Source organism: Crocodylus siamensis, chromosome 11 (genome assembly GCF_052110815.1).
Source record: "Crocodylus siamensis isolate JL-2025a chromosome 11, ASM5211081v1, whole genome shotgun sequence".
NCBI lineage: Eukaryota > Metazoa > Chordata > Crocodylia > Crocodylidae > Crocodylus > Crocodylus siamensis.
In genome coordinates, this window is record NC_143405.1 from 28758767 (window position 1) to 28776522 (window position 17756).

At 48.8% G+C, this 17756-nt stretch overlaps 1 protein-coding gene across 1 annotated transcript in view; it reads left to right on the plus strand.

The window, feature by feature from the left end:
• STAB1 (stabilin 1) overlaps positions 1–17756 on the plus strand; it is a 217488-nt gene that overhangs the window by 94544 nt on the left and 105188 nt on the right. Inside the window, exons 30-36 of the mRNA XM_090022768.1 lie at positions 1149–1257; positions 2266–2343; positions 2724–2825; positions 7476–7583; positions 10123–10254; positions 11828–11956; positions 15926–15982. Coding sequence (XP_089878894.1) covers positions 1149–1257; positions 2266–2343; positions 2724–2825; positions 7476–7583; positions 10123–10254; positions 11828–11956; positions 15926–15982 — 715 coding nt within the window. The remainder of the gene's footprint in view (positions 1–1148; positions 1258–2265; positions 2344–2723; positions 2826–7475; positions 7584–10122; positions 10255–11827; positions 11957–15925; positions 15983–17756) is intronic.

Genomic DNA, 17756 nt, shown 5'->3' on the forward strand with positions numbered 1-17756 from the left:
ATGATAAAAAACCCAAAATCAAATACCAAAATCTATAGGTATTTAGAATGTATTTTATTATAGTGGTTGAGGCACTGGTAGGCTTACAAATTGCTTTAAAATTGTAAATATATCAATAAAACACTGTGTTCAATTGATACCTATATATATATGTATGTGTGTGTGTGTGTGTGTGTGTATATGTGTGTGTGTATATATATATATATATACAGTGACATTTCATTTTAATCATAGATTTAGGTTTATGTGTCAGGGAATTTGCATTTTTATCAGAGAATTTGTGGGGGGGGGGATTACCAGAGAAAACCAGGATCCTTGGTTCTTAACACTATTTTGTGTACTAACTTTGTGGTTTATTTCTTGTTTTATCATGACACTAATTGCATTAGCATGTGGCTGGGTTGCTACTTAAGTAAGACTTGATTAACTGGTTAATCATGTCTTATGTGAAATATGAGTTAGGGGCTTAAAATACAGACTCCGGAGTCTCAATGGACTTTCTATTGTGGAAAGAATAGGGAACTGAAGGGGAGCCAACTGGCAGTAATATGTATGGACACTAATATCTGTCTGCAGCGTCTGTAGGGGACACTGTGCAGAAATGGATTTTATATAATATCTACATAGTGAAACACCTAGCGCTACCATTCTCTAGTAACTGAGCCATCTATAATATTTTCACCTGAGTTCAAGCAACAGAGGGCTTTACATACTGCAAGTTGTCATCAGAATACTGACTGGTTTCAAACATGTAATGCTATCAATATTTAGGTAGTGTTTGGTTGATATTGCAGCCCGGATGGCTCAGGAAAAATGTGAGAACCAAGTAGTTTTGTGGATATCTTTCACTGGATCAACTGTGTAATTGGGAGGGATACAGACAAACTTCAGAGTACCACAATACCCCTCCTCAGGTTATTTTTGTCCTTCCCAGCAATTTAGTTGTTTCAATACATGATACCATCTGCAAAAATATTTGCTGCTCACATCAATACTTAGAGGTCTTGGTTCATAAGTGTGGACAGCAAGATAAGGTGATAAGCCATTATTAAATGGTTGCAACGATAATCCAGCCTACCTCAAATGTATCTCTCTGCTGTTTTAAAGCAAATTCTAAATTCTTCTTTATGTGTACTTGTCACCTTCAGGTCTCACTTTCTCCAAGGTTCCTTTACCTCAGAGCAGTTGAAAAAATATGATGGTCAGGAATTACCCACCCTTAATCCACAAATGCGATGGGAGATAAGGAGCAATAATGTAAGGACCTTTTAAGTAACATATATAGAGAAGGTGTCTACACATACAACTAATGAGAAGTAAGGCTACGGTTCAGTAATATAAAGCAGTATTTCTCAACCTTTTTTGTACCAGAACCCATTTGTAAACATTGATGGGTGGGGGGCAGCATGTGGGGAAGGGCGGGATGTGTGTGGACCATGGGGGACCCCAAGCAGCTCCTTGCAGGCTGGAATTCTGCCAGCCTGCAAGGGAAAAGCCACTGTTTCCCACATTTTTCTTCTTTAAAGGATAATCCATTTTTAAACTTTGTTTGCAACCCTTTCATATATTCTTGCGACCCACTTTTGGATCGTGACCAACAGGTTGAGAAAAGCTGATATAAGGTACAGTAAACTGTGCCTGGGAATGTGTCTACATGTGTGCAGCAGCCAGGGGGAGATTCAGGCTACCTTGGGTGCCAGCCCAAGGGCTGGAAGGGGGCATAGGGGCTAGTCACGATGCACACAAGGCCAGGAGAGCTGTGTCAGCTGCAGAGGCAGCTATCTCTCAGCCCTGTGGGCGTGGGACCCATCCCAATGTGCACAGGGCCAGAAGACAGCTGCCCCCCCACCAGCAGCTCCCACCACATGTAGGCTTAGCCAGGTAGTGGTGGTCCCCTGCTGCCTGGGTTGACAGGGAGCAAAATTGCTCTTGGTCAGCATCTACATGTTCTGGACTGCACAGTAGCTACTGTGTGGTTTATCTACTACCTACAGGTAGTAGCCAAGTGCATGGTAGCCTAATTTACTGCACAGTAAATGCCATGCATGTGTAGACGTGATGCTTTACTGTCCAGTAGGTTAGTGTACTGCACAGTAAAATGTCTCATGTAGGCATGTCCAAAGAGGAAAAAAATTAAATAATACAGCCCATGCATGCAGAGACAATTCCATAAAGTTTGTGCTATTGTGCCTTGGACACATTCTGTTACAACCTGGTCAAGAATCCATGATATTGTTCTCATGTTTTCCTCTGTTTATTTTTCAGGACATAACCTTTCAGAATGCAAGAACTATAGTAGCTGACATACCTAGCATTAATGGCATTATTTACGTCATAAATAAGGTAAATCAACAATAGTGTCTACAACCACACGGCCATGTTGCTATAATATATTTGCTTTCTGTTGTTTACAGTAGTGAGTGAATAGACAAATACAATCCAAGTAGAAGGATTAGATAGGGACATATCTGGATATTCCAAGATCCATTCCATTCTGCATAGCTTTCAAGCACAAGCACTTAAAATTGAAAATACAATCCCCAAAAGGTAGAAGAAAATTAGTATTTGGTTTTTGAAAACCTGGAGTAAAGGCTAGTTCATACTGGGAGCAAAACCATGCTAAGTACTATATAGTTTATTCCATTCAAAGTAGTTAAAGATTAAAATATCCTTTCCCCAAGCAGTCACTGACCCATGGCCAAACTTCGCTTCATCTTTTTCAGGTTTTGTTACCTCCTTTAGGAAGTATCCCACCAAGCCCCCCAAGGCTCCAGAAACAACTTGATATGATTCCTTCATTTAGTACATTCAAGGAGTTGTTAGTGGTAAGCAATTATTTTGAATTCTGTAAAATATTTATTGTTGAAAGCATCTTTATAAGGAGATGAACTAACCTAACTGTAGGATTAACCTTGCAAGATAAGCCAGGGAAGTCATACTAATGTTTATAATGCTCCTGAGCTGTGCTTTGGAAATAAGACTGATTATTGAAAGTCTTGTAAGCCTCCCACAAAAATGGAACAAGAAAAACTTAACAAACTCATTATTTTAGTTAAAAAAACATTTTTTCAGTGATAATTTTTTAATGAAATTATTCTGATTTTTATGAGACATTTATGAGATTATTTATGGGATGTTAATTTAATTCTGGAAAATTATTGAAGTAAGCACATTAAGAATGTATATAATTTCATAGATTTCATAGACATTAGGGCTGGAAGGGACCTCGGGAGATCATCGAGTCCAGCCCCCTGCCCAAAGGGCAGGAAGTCAGCTGGGGTCATAGGATCCCAGCAAGATAAGCATCCAATTTACTCTTGAAGGTGTTCAATGTAGGTGCTTGAACCACCTCCGCTGGCAGACTGTTCCAGACCTTGGGGGCTCGGACAGTAAAGAAATTCTTCCTTATGTCCAGCCTGAAACGGTCTTGCAGGAGTTTATGACCGTTTGACCTCGTCATCCCTTGGGGCGCTCTGGTGAACAGACGTTCCCCCAGATCCTGGTGGTCACCCCGATAAACTTATAGGTGGCCATCAGATCACCCCTGAGCCTACGCTTTTCCAGGCTAAAGAGTCCCATGGCTCTCAGCCTGTCATCGTAAGATCTGTTTTCCTGACCTCTGATCATGCGCGTGGCTCTCCTCTGGACTCTCTCAAGCTTCTCCACATCCTTTTTGAATTGTGGAGCCCAAAACTGGACGCAGTACTCCAGCTGCGGCCTCACAAAGGCTGAGTACAAGGGGAGAATGACGTCCCAGGATTTGCTCGAGAAGCATCTATGGATGCAAGCCAGCATTTTGGTCCCTTTACTAGCCGCAGCATCGCATTGCAGGCTCATGTTCATCTTGTGGTCAATGATGACCCCCAGGTCTTTTTCTTCTGTAGTGCTAACCAACGTAGCACTGCCGAGCCTATAAGGGTGCTGCAGGTTTTTCCTCCCAAGGTGGAGAACCTTGCATTTTTTGGTGTTAAACACCATCAGGTTCTCGTCTGCCCATTTGCTGAGCTTGTCCAGGTCAGCCTGGATCACCCGCCTATCTTCTGATGTGGATGCTTTGCCCCAAAGTTTGGTGTCATCGGCGAACTTGGCCAGTCCACTCCTGACTCCAATGTCCATATCATTAATGAAGATGTTGAACAGTATGGGTCCCAGGACAGAGCCTTGAGGGACCCCACTGGTCACAGGGCACCACGATGAGTGACTGCCATCAATCACAACCCTCTGGGTCCGACCACGAAGCCAATTTCCCAGCCAGCAGATCATGGTGGGGCCAAAGCCACAACTGGGCAGTTTGGCCAAGAGGTGATCATGGGATAACAGATCAAAAGCTTTTTTGAAGTCAAGATATATGACATCAATCTCTTCTCCCTTGTCCAGGTGATAGGTCACCTGGTCATAGAAGGAAATGAGATTGGTCAAACAAGACCTACCCGCAACAAACCCATGCTGGCTATCCCTTAGAATGTTAGCCTGGGCCAGTCCCTCAAGGATGGCCTCCTTAATAAACTTTTCTAAGATCTTCCCCAGGATAGAAGTCAGGCTAATGGGCCTGTAGTTAGCCGGATCCACTCTCCTCCCTTTCTTGAAGATCGGCACCACATTGGCCTTCTTCCAGTCTTTGGGCACTACACCAGAGCGCCAGGACTTTTCAAAGATCCGTGCCAGGGGCTGGGCTATGATGCTCGCCAGCTCCTTGAGTACCCTGGGGTGCAGGTTGTCAGGGCCAGCTGACTTGAAGGTATCCAGCTTCTCAAGGTGTTCCTTCACGAGGTCAGCATTTATGGAAAGCAGGGGATCTCCCTCACCCAGATTTCCCTGTCCCATAGCAGGCATGGGCATCCCGTGTGACTGATGAAAGACTGACGTGAAGTACCTATTTAATAGGTTGGCTTTTTCCTGGGCGTCAGTTGTCAGTTGCCCCATCTGGTTTAGCAGGGGTCCAACATTGCCCTTACTTTTCCTCCGGCTCCCCACATATCTGAAAAAGGACTTTTTGTTGTCCTTGATGCCTGAAGCTAGTTGGAGTTCAGTTGCAGCCTTGGCTTTCCTGGTTTGCTCCCTGCAGGACCGAATCAGCGTGGAGTAATCCTCCTTGGAGGTGAATCCCGTCCTCCATCCTTTGTAGGCTTTCCTTTTTAGCCACAGTAGGTCCGCTAGGTCTCTGGAGAGCCAGGGGGGCTGCTGTGCCTTCTTGCTGCCTTTCCTCCGTGTTGGAATAGATTTAGCTTGTGCACTGAGGATTGCTTCCTTGAGAAGCAACCACTCTTCTTGAACTCCCAACTCCCTGGGGTCATGGTCCCTGAGGGCCTGACTGACTAGCCTCTTGAGCTTGTCAAAGTTGGCTTTTCTGAAGTCAAGGACTTCTGTGTTGCTGAATGACTTGCCAGCTTTACGGCGGATGGTGAAGGTGATCAGCTCGTGGTCGCTGTCACCCAACTTCCCATCAATCACTAGGTCGCCGATTAGGTCGTCCCCTGTAGCCAGTACCAGGTGAAGCAGCGCTTTGCCTCTCGTTGGCCCATAGACTTCTTGAGTCAGGTAGAGGTCATCCATGCACGAGAGAAAGCTTTGCGCCCGCTCAGATTTAGCTGAGTAATCTTCCCACAAGATGTCCGGGTAATTGAAGTCACCCATGACAACCAAGGTCCTGGAGCAAGCGGCCTCAGTCAGTTCCCGGGCGAACTCCTGGTCAAGCTCAGGACTTTGAGTGGGAGGTCTGTAGTAGACTCCCACCGTTGTGTCCCCTGTGCCGAATTCCCCACGAATTTTTACCCAGAGGGTCTCTAGCTGTCCTTGCTGGTCGCCAACATCAGCTAAATAATGACTAAATACAGAGAGTCAAAAAGCCCAAGGCTGAATTGATTCAATTTTTGCAGGTTTTTCTAAACTGTGTAGATTGAAGCGATAAGCAAGTGAACTCATGTTCACTTCTGAAACCAGAGAGGCAGTCAGAGCCCTGCAGTGGCCCATACCAGCAGGTGGGGGATGGGGAAAGAGGGGGACAGGGGAACAGAGCATGCCTTCCAGCCTGCCAGCCACTGCCAATGCACCTGAATACAGCAGAACAAGGCTCATCCTAGATTGGTTGCCCAGAACACCTCCCTAAACCCTTGTGGTCCCCCAACAGGGGGAAATAGTCCCTCTAGCCAGGGATTGGCCAGGTCCCCCAACCTCAAAGGGGATTCCCCACCCCTGCCAGGGTCCCCCAAGTCCAGCCTCTGGTGCAGAGAGTGGTTCCCCCCCTATTACCAGGCTTGATATTAGACTTTAGGGTAGGGGAAACCCACCCATCTAGCTTGGCACTGGACCCTCAGCCAGGTGCTGCCTGGCTTGGTGGGGAGGGAGTGAAAGCCTCAGTGGGGGCTTGGCTCCACCCACTGGGAGCCAGGAGTCAGGCTGGTTTCAAGCCAGCCGAGGAGAGGGTCTGAGGGGGAACCCACCCCCCCAGGCCAGTGCTGGACCTTCAGTCGGGTGCAGCCCAGGGTGGAGGGATGGGAGGGTTTGACTTCACCCACCCAGAGCTGGCTGAGGAGAGGGCATGGCTGCAGGACTCCATCCCAGCTCCTGGCTCCTGACTTCAGATGGGGGAAAGTCAAGCCTCCACTGTGGGCTTCCTCCTCTGCCTCCCCCATGCCAGGCTGCACCTGGATGGGGGTCCAGTGCCAGGCCAGAGAGCTGGATTTCCATCCCCAGCCTCTCCTCAGCCAGCTCAAAGGCTGAGGAGGGGGCATGGCTGGGGGACTCCAGCCCAGTTCCCAGCTCCAGGTGGATGGAGTCAAGCCCCATTGTAGACTTCTCCCCCACCCCCAGGCTGGTGGTCCAGTGCTGGGTGAGGAGCATCCCCTCCTCCCACCCCCTCCTCAGCCAGCCAGTGCTCTGCCAAGGGACCAGAGGCACAGGACAGGACCTGCTCTGCTGGTTGCACAGCCCAGGACTACAAAGCACCCTGGGATTTTGGGGGACTGTGAATTAGCCTGAACTGGGAGGGGATCTGGGATAGAAGTTCTATAAAATGGTTTGACTTAAATCAATTAAGTCTGATACTACATCCAACCAGGTTTATCTTAAACCACTTTTGACCATTTTGCAAGTGATTTAAGTGCACTGAACTTCTGTTCTGTTACAGGTTTAAACCAGTTTCTAATCACATGTGTAACTTCTGTCCCTACCCCTATAGACACATACATACTCTCTCTCTCACCAAAATGGTAGCATATATAGTAGAGATGATAATGGGGTAGAAAGTTTAGAAGTGTTCAGTGAAAATACGTCAAGAAGAGCCAAATCAAACAAAACTATCTGGTGGTAGATAAATACTATTTTATAAGACTCTAATGAAAGGCATATTTCCTCTTATCCAATTTAAAAGCATTTACCTTCAAATTCTTGCCTGAAATCTCTACCTTCATAAATGATAGCCATTGTTCATCTATCCTTTGTTAAAAAAACTGATATTACTGTTTTGAACCTTTCAGCAATACCAGTTGATTGAGCAAATTGAGTCTGCTGAAAAATACACAATTTTTGTCCCAGGAAATAATTCAATTGAAGAATATTGCCATGCTGCCAACATTACACAATTGGTAAGATTGTGGTTTATATAGTTTCATAGTTTCATATATTGTTGTTGGGCTGTCCAATTCGTAAGCAGCTGTGCCATGCTACTCAGGCACCACCCCACTGTGCAGAGGCACCAACCCCCCACTCCCTGAATTGTGGGCCCCTTTGACCCAATAGATTATGCCACCCCATGTCACTCTCAGTTGTAGGGGCAGGAAGCAGAAGCTGCAGGAGGGAGGGAGAACTCAGAGACCCAGAGGCAGTAGCAGCTGGAGTGATGCAGACAACAGGGGCTGGGTGGGAATCTTCAGGCCTCAAGATAAACAGCTCTGATTTACAGTATCACTGTGTTGTATCTAAACCACAGATGACAAACCCAAATCTCAAATGACAAAATCAAATCTCAAGTAAGTAATGTTTAGTAAAATGTGATTACAGTAGAACAGTTTTGATTAGTGGCTAAGCATGAATCTCTGGAATTCAAGAGCTGCAGCTAGAGAGTTTTTGATCAGGGAGAAAGGGAACTGTAACAGAAAAAGCTGAGGAGTGGAAGAAGAATTTGACAGGATGGAGCATGGCAGGAAAGAACCGTGTCATGAAGAAGTGAGAGGAAGGATGTCCTTGGGATTTGCAAATATATCAGAAGCTGAACTTTAGATAACCACTGCTCTGTAGAGTTTGTTAGCTTCAGTATATGGACTCCATACATAAAATGAAAATTAGGTTTGCATGCAGAGAGAAAACAATTTTTCAATTCATCAACAGTGATCATGATTTTTCAGTTGTCCCAGCCTTTAAAAGAGCTTCCAACACCTCTGTGGCTTTATGCAGTTTTACAGAATTATTAGGCTTAGTTGATTATTGACTATAGCCAGAGGTAATTAAAAGCACTACCTGCCATGTACTTACCTCAAGCTACCCAGGGTAGGGACACCTAGGCCTAGGGTTAGTGAGGACCTAGTCAGGAAACTTCTGGAGGGACTGGACGTATTTAAATCAGCTGGTCCTAACGATCTCCATCCCAGAGTGCTGAGGGAATTAGCAGAGGTCATTGCGGGACTATGAGCACTCGTGGTGCTCTAGTGTGGTGCCAGAGGACTGGAAAAGGGCCAATGTGGTTCCCATTTTCAAAAAAGGGAGGAAGGAGGACCCAGGAAATTATAGGCCAGTCAGTTTTACCTCAGTCCTGGGTAAGCTTTTTGAGAGAATTATCCTGGCACATGTCCGAGAGGGGCCAGCAGGGGAGATTAGGCTTAGGAGCAACCAACACGGGTTCATTAGAGGCAGATCCTATCAAACCAACCTGGTGGCCTTCTACAACCAGGTCACAAAATCCTTGGACACAGGTGTTGCGGTGGACACAGTCTTTCTGGACTTTAGGAAGGCCTTTGACACTGTCTCTCACCCCATTCTCATTAAAAAACTAGGGGACTGTGGCATTGATACCTACACAGTCAGATGTGTCACTAACTGGCTGGAGGGCTGTACCCAAAGGGTGGTGGTGGATGGGTCATTTTTGACCTGGAGGGATGTGGGCAGTGGGGTTCCCCAGGGCTCGGTCCTCAGGCCCACACTGTTCAACATCTTCATCAGCAACTTGGACAAGGGGGTAAAAACCACCCTATTTAAATTCACAGATGACACTAAGATGTGGGGAGAAGTGGCATGCTAGAAGGGAGGAATAGGCTGTAATCAGACCTGGACAGGTTACAGGGGTGGGCAGATGAGAATAGGATGGGTTTCAACACTGAGAACTGAAAGGTGATGCACCTGGGGAGGAAGAACCAGCACCATACCTACAGGCTGGGGAACTCCCTTCTCGTCAGTGCAGAGGCAGAAAAGGATCTTGGAGTCATTATTGATGCCAAAATGAACATGGGCCGACAGTGTGGGGACGCAGTTAGGAAGGCCAACCACACCTTGTCATACATCCACAGATGCATCTCAACCAGGTCCAAGGAGGTGATCCTCCCCCTCTATGCGACATTGGTCAGGCCGTAGCTGGAGTATTGTGTCCAGTTCTGGGCGCCGCACTTCAAGAGGGATGTGGACAGCATGGAGAGGGTCCAGAGGAGGGCCACTCGCATGATCAGGGGGCAGCAGGGCAGGCAGTACGAGGAGAGGCTATGGGACCTGAACCTGTTCAGCCTCCACAAGAGAAGGCTGAGGGGGGATCTAGTGGCCTGTTACAAACTAGTCAGGGGGGACCAGCAGGCACTGGGGGAGTCCCTGTTCCCCCAAGCACTCCCAGGAGTGACCAGGAATAATGGTCACAAGCTGGCAGAGGGGAGATTCAGGCTAGATATCAGGAGGCGCTACTTCATGGTCAGGACAGCTAGGATCTGGAACCAACTTCCAAGAGAAGTGGTACTGGCTTCTACCCTCGGGGTCTTTAAAAGGAGGCTGGATGGACACCTTGCCAGGGTTGATTGACCCCAGTACTCTTTCCTGCCATGGCAAGGGGTCAGACTTGATGATCTGCTCAGGTCCCTTCTGACCCTACCAACTATGAAACTATATTTTTATACAACAATAATGGGCCTTTTGTTTCCTGGATTTCAGGATAGCGACACTGTGCAGTATCATGTAATACTTGGAGAGAAGCTCTTGTCTAGAGACTTAAAAAGTGGAGTCCATAAGAGCACGATGTTGGGAATATCCTACTGGCTAATGTTTTATAACAACAGCACGCAGGTAAGGATGGTGAAATATTTCTTGCTGTTTTAAGATGTTGTTTAACAGTCACAATCTAAGGCTATAATAGGATTAATAGAAAAATGCTATGATTTGTCCTGGTACAAGTCAAGTTCAGAATGCTTATGACCAAAAGACATTATTGCTTGACATCTGTGAGTGGCCTGCATGAATTGAGATGGTAGGTCTATCTTATGTCTCAATCATGTAAGAAACATTCATACCACAAGAAAACAACATAGAAATTGCGCTCCATCTTTATTTCCTCAGCAGAGGCTAAGGGAACAACAAAGCCAGGAAGTCTTATTTGTCTTGTCACCTCTAAAGATTGTTCCTCCTCATTGTTCTTTCTCATTTCCTGGCTGTGGAAAATTATAGAAATTTATTCTTAAATGCTGCAGTCCAACACTTTTATATGCACTCATGACATATGTTAAAGAAGCAACTGTGATATAAATGAACTCCAAAAATTACTTTACTTGTAATTTGTTAATAAATGGGTCTTTCTTGTTTTTGCATAGCATTGAGACATGCATCTGGAAGGCATGGAGAATGCTGTATTTATCCTCTTAGCACCTTGTATTTATTTTAGTGATTCCCAAAGGATGTGCCATGAGAGTGGAGGAAGTGTGCCATAAAAAATTATATTCTCAGGTCCAACTCACAGAGCCATGACATAGCTCATGTGGCCCCCCCACAGGTCTTAAAATTTGGCAGTGGGGGAGTGGTGGCCCTTAACACTGCCTCTGCTACCCAGTCACCAAATTTCCAAGCTACATGCAGAGGGATCAGGCCCCAACCATGCTGGTGTGAAGGGACTGGGCCCATGGACCAGATCCAGCCCCTGGGTTGACCCAGGACCTGTCATCCAGTCCATGGGACCAAAAGTTTGGACACCACCACCTAAGTTGTACACTTCACTCTCACACCTGAAAAGTTGGCATTGTTTATATATTTAAGGACTTAATCCGTCTGTCTGTGTCCGTGTGTCTGTCTGTCTGTCCATAATGCTCTTGGAGCATTCTGATTGGTTGTCTCAGCAGCCAATCACAATGCTCACTGAAACAACCAATCAGAGTGCTCTGCACAGACAGACCCACAGTCAGATGGCTGGATGCAGGGGAGGGGGTGGGTGTTACAGGGCCAGATGTAGGGGGGAGTGGCATATGGCTGGACATGGAGCAGCACCAGCATGGGGCAGTGGCAGCCACCTACCACGTCGCACTGCGGGGAGGGTGCGGGGCTGGATGTGGAGTGGATGGGGGGAGGTGGCATGCGGCTGGATGTGGAGCAGCAGCAGCACAGGCTGGTGGATGGCAGTGGTGGTCGCCGCGTGCAAGCTTCCCCCCCACTCCTGGAAGGCGGTGGCAGTGCAGGGTGGTGACGCATGGCACTCCATCCCACCTGTCCCCCCGTCATTCTTGATGAGCAAGTCACTAATATATATTTGGTGTGTGTGCATGCATACATACATACACACACATATACATAGAATATATGCCTTTTCAGGTGTGACAATGGGAGAGATTTTATCTATCTTGTTGTTCTTAAGAGTCTTTCTTTTTGTTTGCAGACATCTGTAAATAATATCCTCCTGAATGGTAAAATCTTTGAAACAATGAATGGCATGTTGATTGGGGTTGCTCATGTTCTCCAGATACAGAAAAATCATTGCACTGCCAATACCACAACTGTACAAAAGGTATTCAACTTTATAAAAAATAATTACAGCTTTACAGATACTCCTCAGCATTACAGTCACTTCATGGTGTAGAATAAATGAGTCCTGTGCCATCTAATATTATTTTAGCTCTGTGCAATTCAGATGGTTACTATGGGTCTGATAGTGACAGTTGCTGATCACCAGGGATCCGGGTTTTCCGTTTCCCATGGAAAAATGGAGAAGACCATAGATTCCCTGTTTTTATTGGAGGAAACGCAGATTTCCCTTTTAGCAGAGAAATCCGTGGATTCTCCACTTTAGCAAAGATCTCTTGCAAGCCAGCAGAGCTCCAGCATGCAAGAGCTGATTGCAGAAAGGGCGGGAAACCCCCAGCCTTGCCCGGAGTGGGAGGGAGAGCGGGGAAGGGCAGGGCCTGAGCCTCTGAGTCAGCCAAGGCTGGGCTCAGGCTCAGGCTCACCCTTTGTCCTTTGCCCCTGGAGCCCTGGAGGTAAGTGGGACTTGGGGGTTGTGGGGCAGGGCTGGAGGCTGAGGGAGCAGGGGGTGCTGCTGGCTCCAAGTGGCACACCACAGCACCTCCCTGCCCCCCACCTCCGCCTGCTCCCAGGAGTAGGGCCAGGGGGTGGAGGCAGGGGTGCCTCTCTGTGGGCCACACACATGCCAGCCGGCCTGATGGGGGTTTCGCACTTAGAAGCCACCGCACCCTGCACTGCCTTCCTGCAGCTGGCCACACGGCTTTGCAGGCAAGTGGCATGTGGTGCGGTGATGGCTGCCACATGTGGGCCACACATGTGCCACCTAGCCGGCTGGCCAGGGAAGGCGGTGGGGGGAGGCTTGCATGTGGTGGCTGCCACCACACTGCTGCTGCCACCCCATGGCTGGCTGCACAGCTCCTTGGCCACAGCTCAGCAGTGGTGGCAAGGGATGGTGGCTGTGGGGGGCAGGGGAGGTTCACACATGGTGGTTACCACTGCTGCCACTTGTCTGTGGAGCCATGCCCGTGGTATCAGCCGCTGTCTGTGAAACCTCCCCATGCCACTGCTGCTGCCATGGAGCTGTGAGACCAGCTGTGGGGTGGCAGTGGTGGTGTGGTGGTGGCCACTACGTGCAAGTCCCCCCCACCCTGTATGCAAGCATGGCTCCTTAGACAAGTGGCAGTGGTGGTACAGAATGGTGATGGTGGTGGCAAGCCAGCAGGGTGGCAGGTGGGGTTTGCACACAGTGGCCGCCACCACCTCACACTGCCGCTGCCACTTGTCTGCAGAGCCAGGACCATGGACAGGGGGTTCGTGTGCAGTGGCCATCACTGTGTGGGCACAGCTCCACAGGAAGCAGCAGCGGTGGCAGCCAATGTGTGCAAGCCCCCCCTCCTGGCCAGCATGCAGCCACCACCACCCCACACTGCAGTGAAGCCATGCAGCCAGCTGCAGGACATAAGCAGTGGTGCAGTGGTGGCCGCCGCATGTGAGCCCCCTTTCTCTCCCCCCCCTAATTGGGTGGCACATATGCAACCCACACCGCTTGTACGCAAAGCCTTACAACCAGCTACAGGATGGCAGGTGCAGGGTGCAATGACAGAGTTGCTGTGGCGGCCTCCGTGTGTGACCTGTCCATCAGGCTGGCTGGTACGTGTGCAGCCCACAGAGGGGCACCCCTGCCCTCACCCCCCAGCTCCGCTCTGGGGAGTGGACACAGTGGCACGCTGCTCTCCCTTCTTGATCTGCACCCCCCAGCACCTTCCCTTTCCCCCACCCTGCCCTGTCCCTTCCCCCTACACACACTTACCTGCTGGAGAGGGTGTCAGTGTATGTGTGTGCATCTCTGTCTACATGTCTGTGTCTGTGTGTGTGGGTCTGGGGGGCTGTTGTGTGGGAGGAGGGCTGAGGAGGCTGTGGAGGGGAGTGAGGGGCACCAGCAGCACCGGGCTGTGGGAGGCCTTTAATTTTTATCATGGATTTGGAGGTTTTAATCAGAGAATTTGCAATTTTTAATCAGAGAAAACCAGGATCCCTGCAATCACCTGCACATCCTTTGCCAGTGTAGAGTTGTAGGGACTCAATCTGTCCGAAATAGGCCCTGTGTTTTGAGTTATAGATGAACACTGTAATATTCATGTCTCCTTGCCCTCTCCCAAAAACATGCAATCACCTACATAAAACCCTTAGCCCAATTTAAACACAATATAACTAAAGTTATCTATGACTGGCTATCCCGGTTGAAATTAGAAAGATACTATTTCTGAAAGCAGCATTTTGTATACACAATTGGGTGTTAAAAATAAGACAGGGAGCGATACCAAATATTGGCGGCTTTTGCAATAACCAGAACTTAGATAACTGGATTGTGATTCACTCCATTTATCATTCTGAGCCAGTAAACTGAATAGATTCATTTATTGTCCTCCATTAGGGGTAATATGTAGGAATAGGGTGCTCCTTTAATCTTAACCTGTGTGCCCTCCACCACTAATTGATGGAGGGGCGCCTCTGCTCACTGCTCGCTCCTGATCAGCAAGGAGGCAAAAACTGCAGGTTTAAATATGGTGCCATTTTTGCTGCTTGCTGCTGATTAGCTGAGGGGCCCTGGCAGCCCTGCTGTCTGTTGCTGACTGGCCAGGAGGTAAAAACAGCACCATATTTAAAACCGTGATTTTCATCTCCACTCTGATCAGGACTAGGGGGAGGGAGCAGGTGCAGCAGAGCTTGCCTAGGCAGTGAGGTCTGTGGCTGCCTCTGTGGTGCTCTGCATGGAGCTGAGCCCCACCCAGGAAAGCCCATGCCATGCTCTAGCCTGTGCCCACCAGCCTGGCCCCAGCCAGCGTGAACATCTTTCGGCAGAGTTGCTCCTGGTGTGGCCGCAGCCACCTGGATACTGTTCGCATCCCTTGTCTCCAAAAGTGGCTTCTCCTCCAGCTGTGCTGCTCCAGGCTGCGGGGGGAGTTTCAGCTGGGTGGCTCCTGCCCCATGAGGAGGGTTCTGGCTCCAGCTGCCTTCCACCCATTTCACCCACCTAACACAATGAGCAGCTACTTCCAGGCACAGGCTGGAGCGTGGCATGGCCTGCCCTGGGCAGCGCTCAGCTCCATGCGAAGCACCGCAGGGGCAGCCACAGGCTGTACTGCATGCGTCTCCTGCCCCCTCCCTCTACTCCTCATCAGTGGGGAGATCAAAACTGCAGTTTTAAATATGGTGCTGTTTTTGTCTCCCAGCCAATCAGCAACATACAGCAGGGCTGCCAGGGTCCCTCGGCCAATCAGCAATGAGTGGCAAAAACAGTGCCATATTTAAAATTGTGTTTTTTGCCTCCCTGCTGATGGGGAGCGAGCGGTGAGAAGTGGGGCCCCTCCACCAATCAGAAGTGGGGGGCACACAGGGGAACCTTCAAGATTAAAGGAGCTACTGTGCAACTTACTCCCACAATGAATTTGGTAGGTCCCTATGTAGGAAGTTTGGTAAGGCAGGTAGAACCAGGGGAATAGCCAAAGAACAGAGTCAGAATGTGAGCCAGAGGTAACAAACTGGAAGGTCTGTGTCAGTAACCCACCCAAAGTGCAAGATCCAGAAGTCTTAATCAAGGTAACAATATAGTGCCAGAGGTCCTGATGGCAACCAGATAGGAACAGTAACCAGGCCAAGGCAGAAGCAAAGAACAAGGCTGAGCAAAATCCAAGGCCAGAACTGGAAATAAGACTAGAGCAAGAGATCTGCAGAACGAAGCAACAGTTTCAGAAATAAAGTTAATCTTGCAGCTGCTTGGGCTGTCCTTAAATCTAGGGCAATAGCTAGTCAGAGAAGCCTGCTATATAGGGCAGCTGCCTTGGACCCAGCTGTGGCTGATTAGCTGAGGAGAGTCAACCTGTTAGATCATCATTTTATACAATGATTTTATACCATGATTTGCTGAACATGTTGTAACTGTACACAAATGTTTGAGCATAACATTTTTCAAAGAACTTTTCAAGAATAATTTGTCCTGTTTCTTATGCCGTAGTCAAAGTGTGGCAAGTGTGACAAGGGAATCAAGTGCCCTCCTGGATCTATCCTGGCTGTAAGTCTCTGATTCATTTTATTAATTATACTGTTCAAGGACAGCAGTTTTGTTTACAAGAGTTGATCCATTGATTTCATCCAAATATCTAAGTAATTACTCATTTTCACTTCCATGTGTTAAAAAGAAAGCAGGTAGAAAGAGGAGGGTTAAGATGAACTGAGGACATATGAGTATATATCAAGAGAGGAATAAAGCACTTCAATCCTCTTTTTTCACACTTTATTTGCATTTTAGGGTCTCTTTAGAGCAGGGGTGGGCAATTATTTGGGCCTACAGGTCACATAAGGAGCTTTGGTGAGCTGTCATGGGCTGCTCCCCCTCCTCCCCCACCCCAACCCCCACACAACACCTCACCAAAACTCCCTAAGTGGATCTACTCAACTGGGTGGCTAGGATGGGGCTGTAGCAGTGCAGGGTCTGTCATCCAGGAGCAGGATGGGCAAGTGGGGCAAAGGCTGGGATTGCAGGATGCTGACTGTGTGGGACCAGGGCCGGGGCTGGAGCCAGGGCCAGGGTTGGAACCAGGGCCAGGGCTGGGGAAGAGCCATAATCCACTGTCTGCACAGCCCTGCAATGGGCATGGGTTCTGCAGGCAAGGATGTATGGAGAGCAAATCAGGGCTCTGCCTTGGAGACTGACACGTAAGCAGGGCACATCACCAGGCAGATGGGATGGTTCCATGGGGGGGGCAAGGAGCTGAGCCCAGGGCTGGGGCCAGGATCTTAGGGCAGTAACAGCATGGGGCCAGGCCCGGGGCAGAACCGCAATCCACTTGCCACATCCCCTTGCTGCAGAGCCTGTGTCCATCGCAGAGCTGTGCAGATAGTGGATTGCATCTCTGCTCTGACCTCGGCACAGGCACTGCCCAGTTACTACCCCAAGTTTCCAATCCATGATCCCAGACTCATCCTCCTATCCAGCTCCTGAACATCGCTCCTCCCATACCCATGGCCCCATCACATCCACCCGGCTATGCACCCTGCCTGCCCAGGTCCTGCCCCCGGCAGTGTATGCAGGGCATACTTACTGGGGTGCCTGGGCAGTGGGGCTGGGGCCAGATCCAGCAGTGCTGGCAGCTGGAAAGAGCCCCTGCTTCCAGGGCTGCTGGGAAGTATCTGGCTGCTGTGCCTCCTCAGCCCCACTGCACACTCGCAAGCAGTGGGATCAGCCAGATATACGATGGCCTGGACTGCCCCCTGCTTCTAGGCCAGGCAGGACTGAGGGACTGGCTGCATTCTGAACAAAATTCCTTGATGGGCTGGATCTGGCCTACAGGCCATATTTTGCCTACCCCTGCCTTAGAGCTTGTATTCTGGAGTCCATTTAGCCTGGTCCTAATCTATTGCTATGTTATGAAACCAACTAATCTGGCAGAGATTTAAGACTGCTTTCTTTAAGCTGATCACTGAGAAGTACCATACACAAGGCAGCTGTGTTGCCTTAAGAACTAGAGCTTTCTGGTTCTCCTTCCAAACAGAGGGGGAGTGTGGCAGGGCACTGTTGGTGCCTGCCACTTTAAGACATAAGCCAAGCAGCCAGCAGATGCCTCATTGCGGCAGCCATTTTAGATTCAGGGCTGCTTATATAAGCAGGGCATTTCACTGCTGGCAGGAGAGGTAGTAACATTGCCTGGCTGCAGGGCTGCTTGTATTGTCCTGGAGGTAAGGGAGGAGCTGTAGGGAATGGTCAGGAGGCTCCTGGTCCTGAGCATGACCTAAAACTGTACCCTGCCAGGAGTGGGTGGCCTGGTGGGGCTCTCAGTGGCACAGGA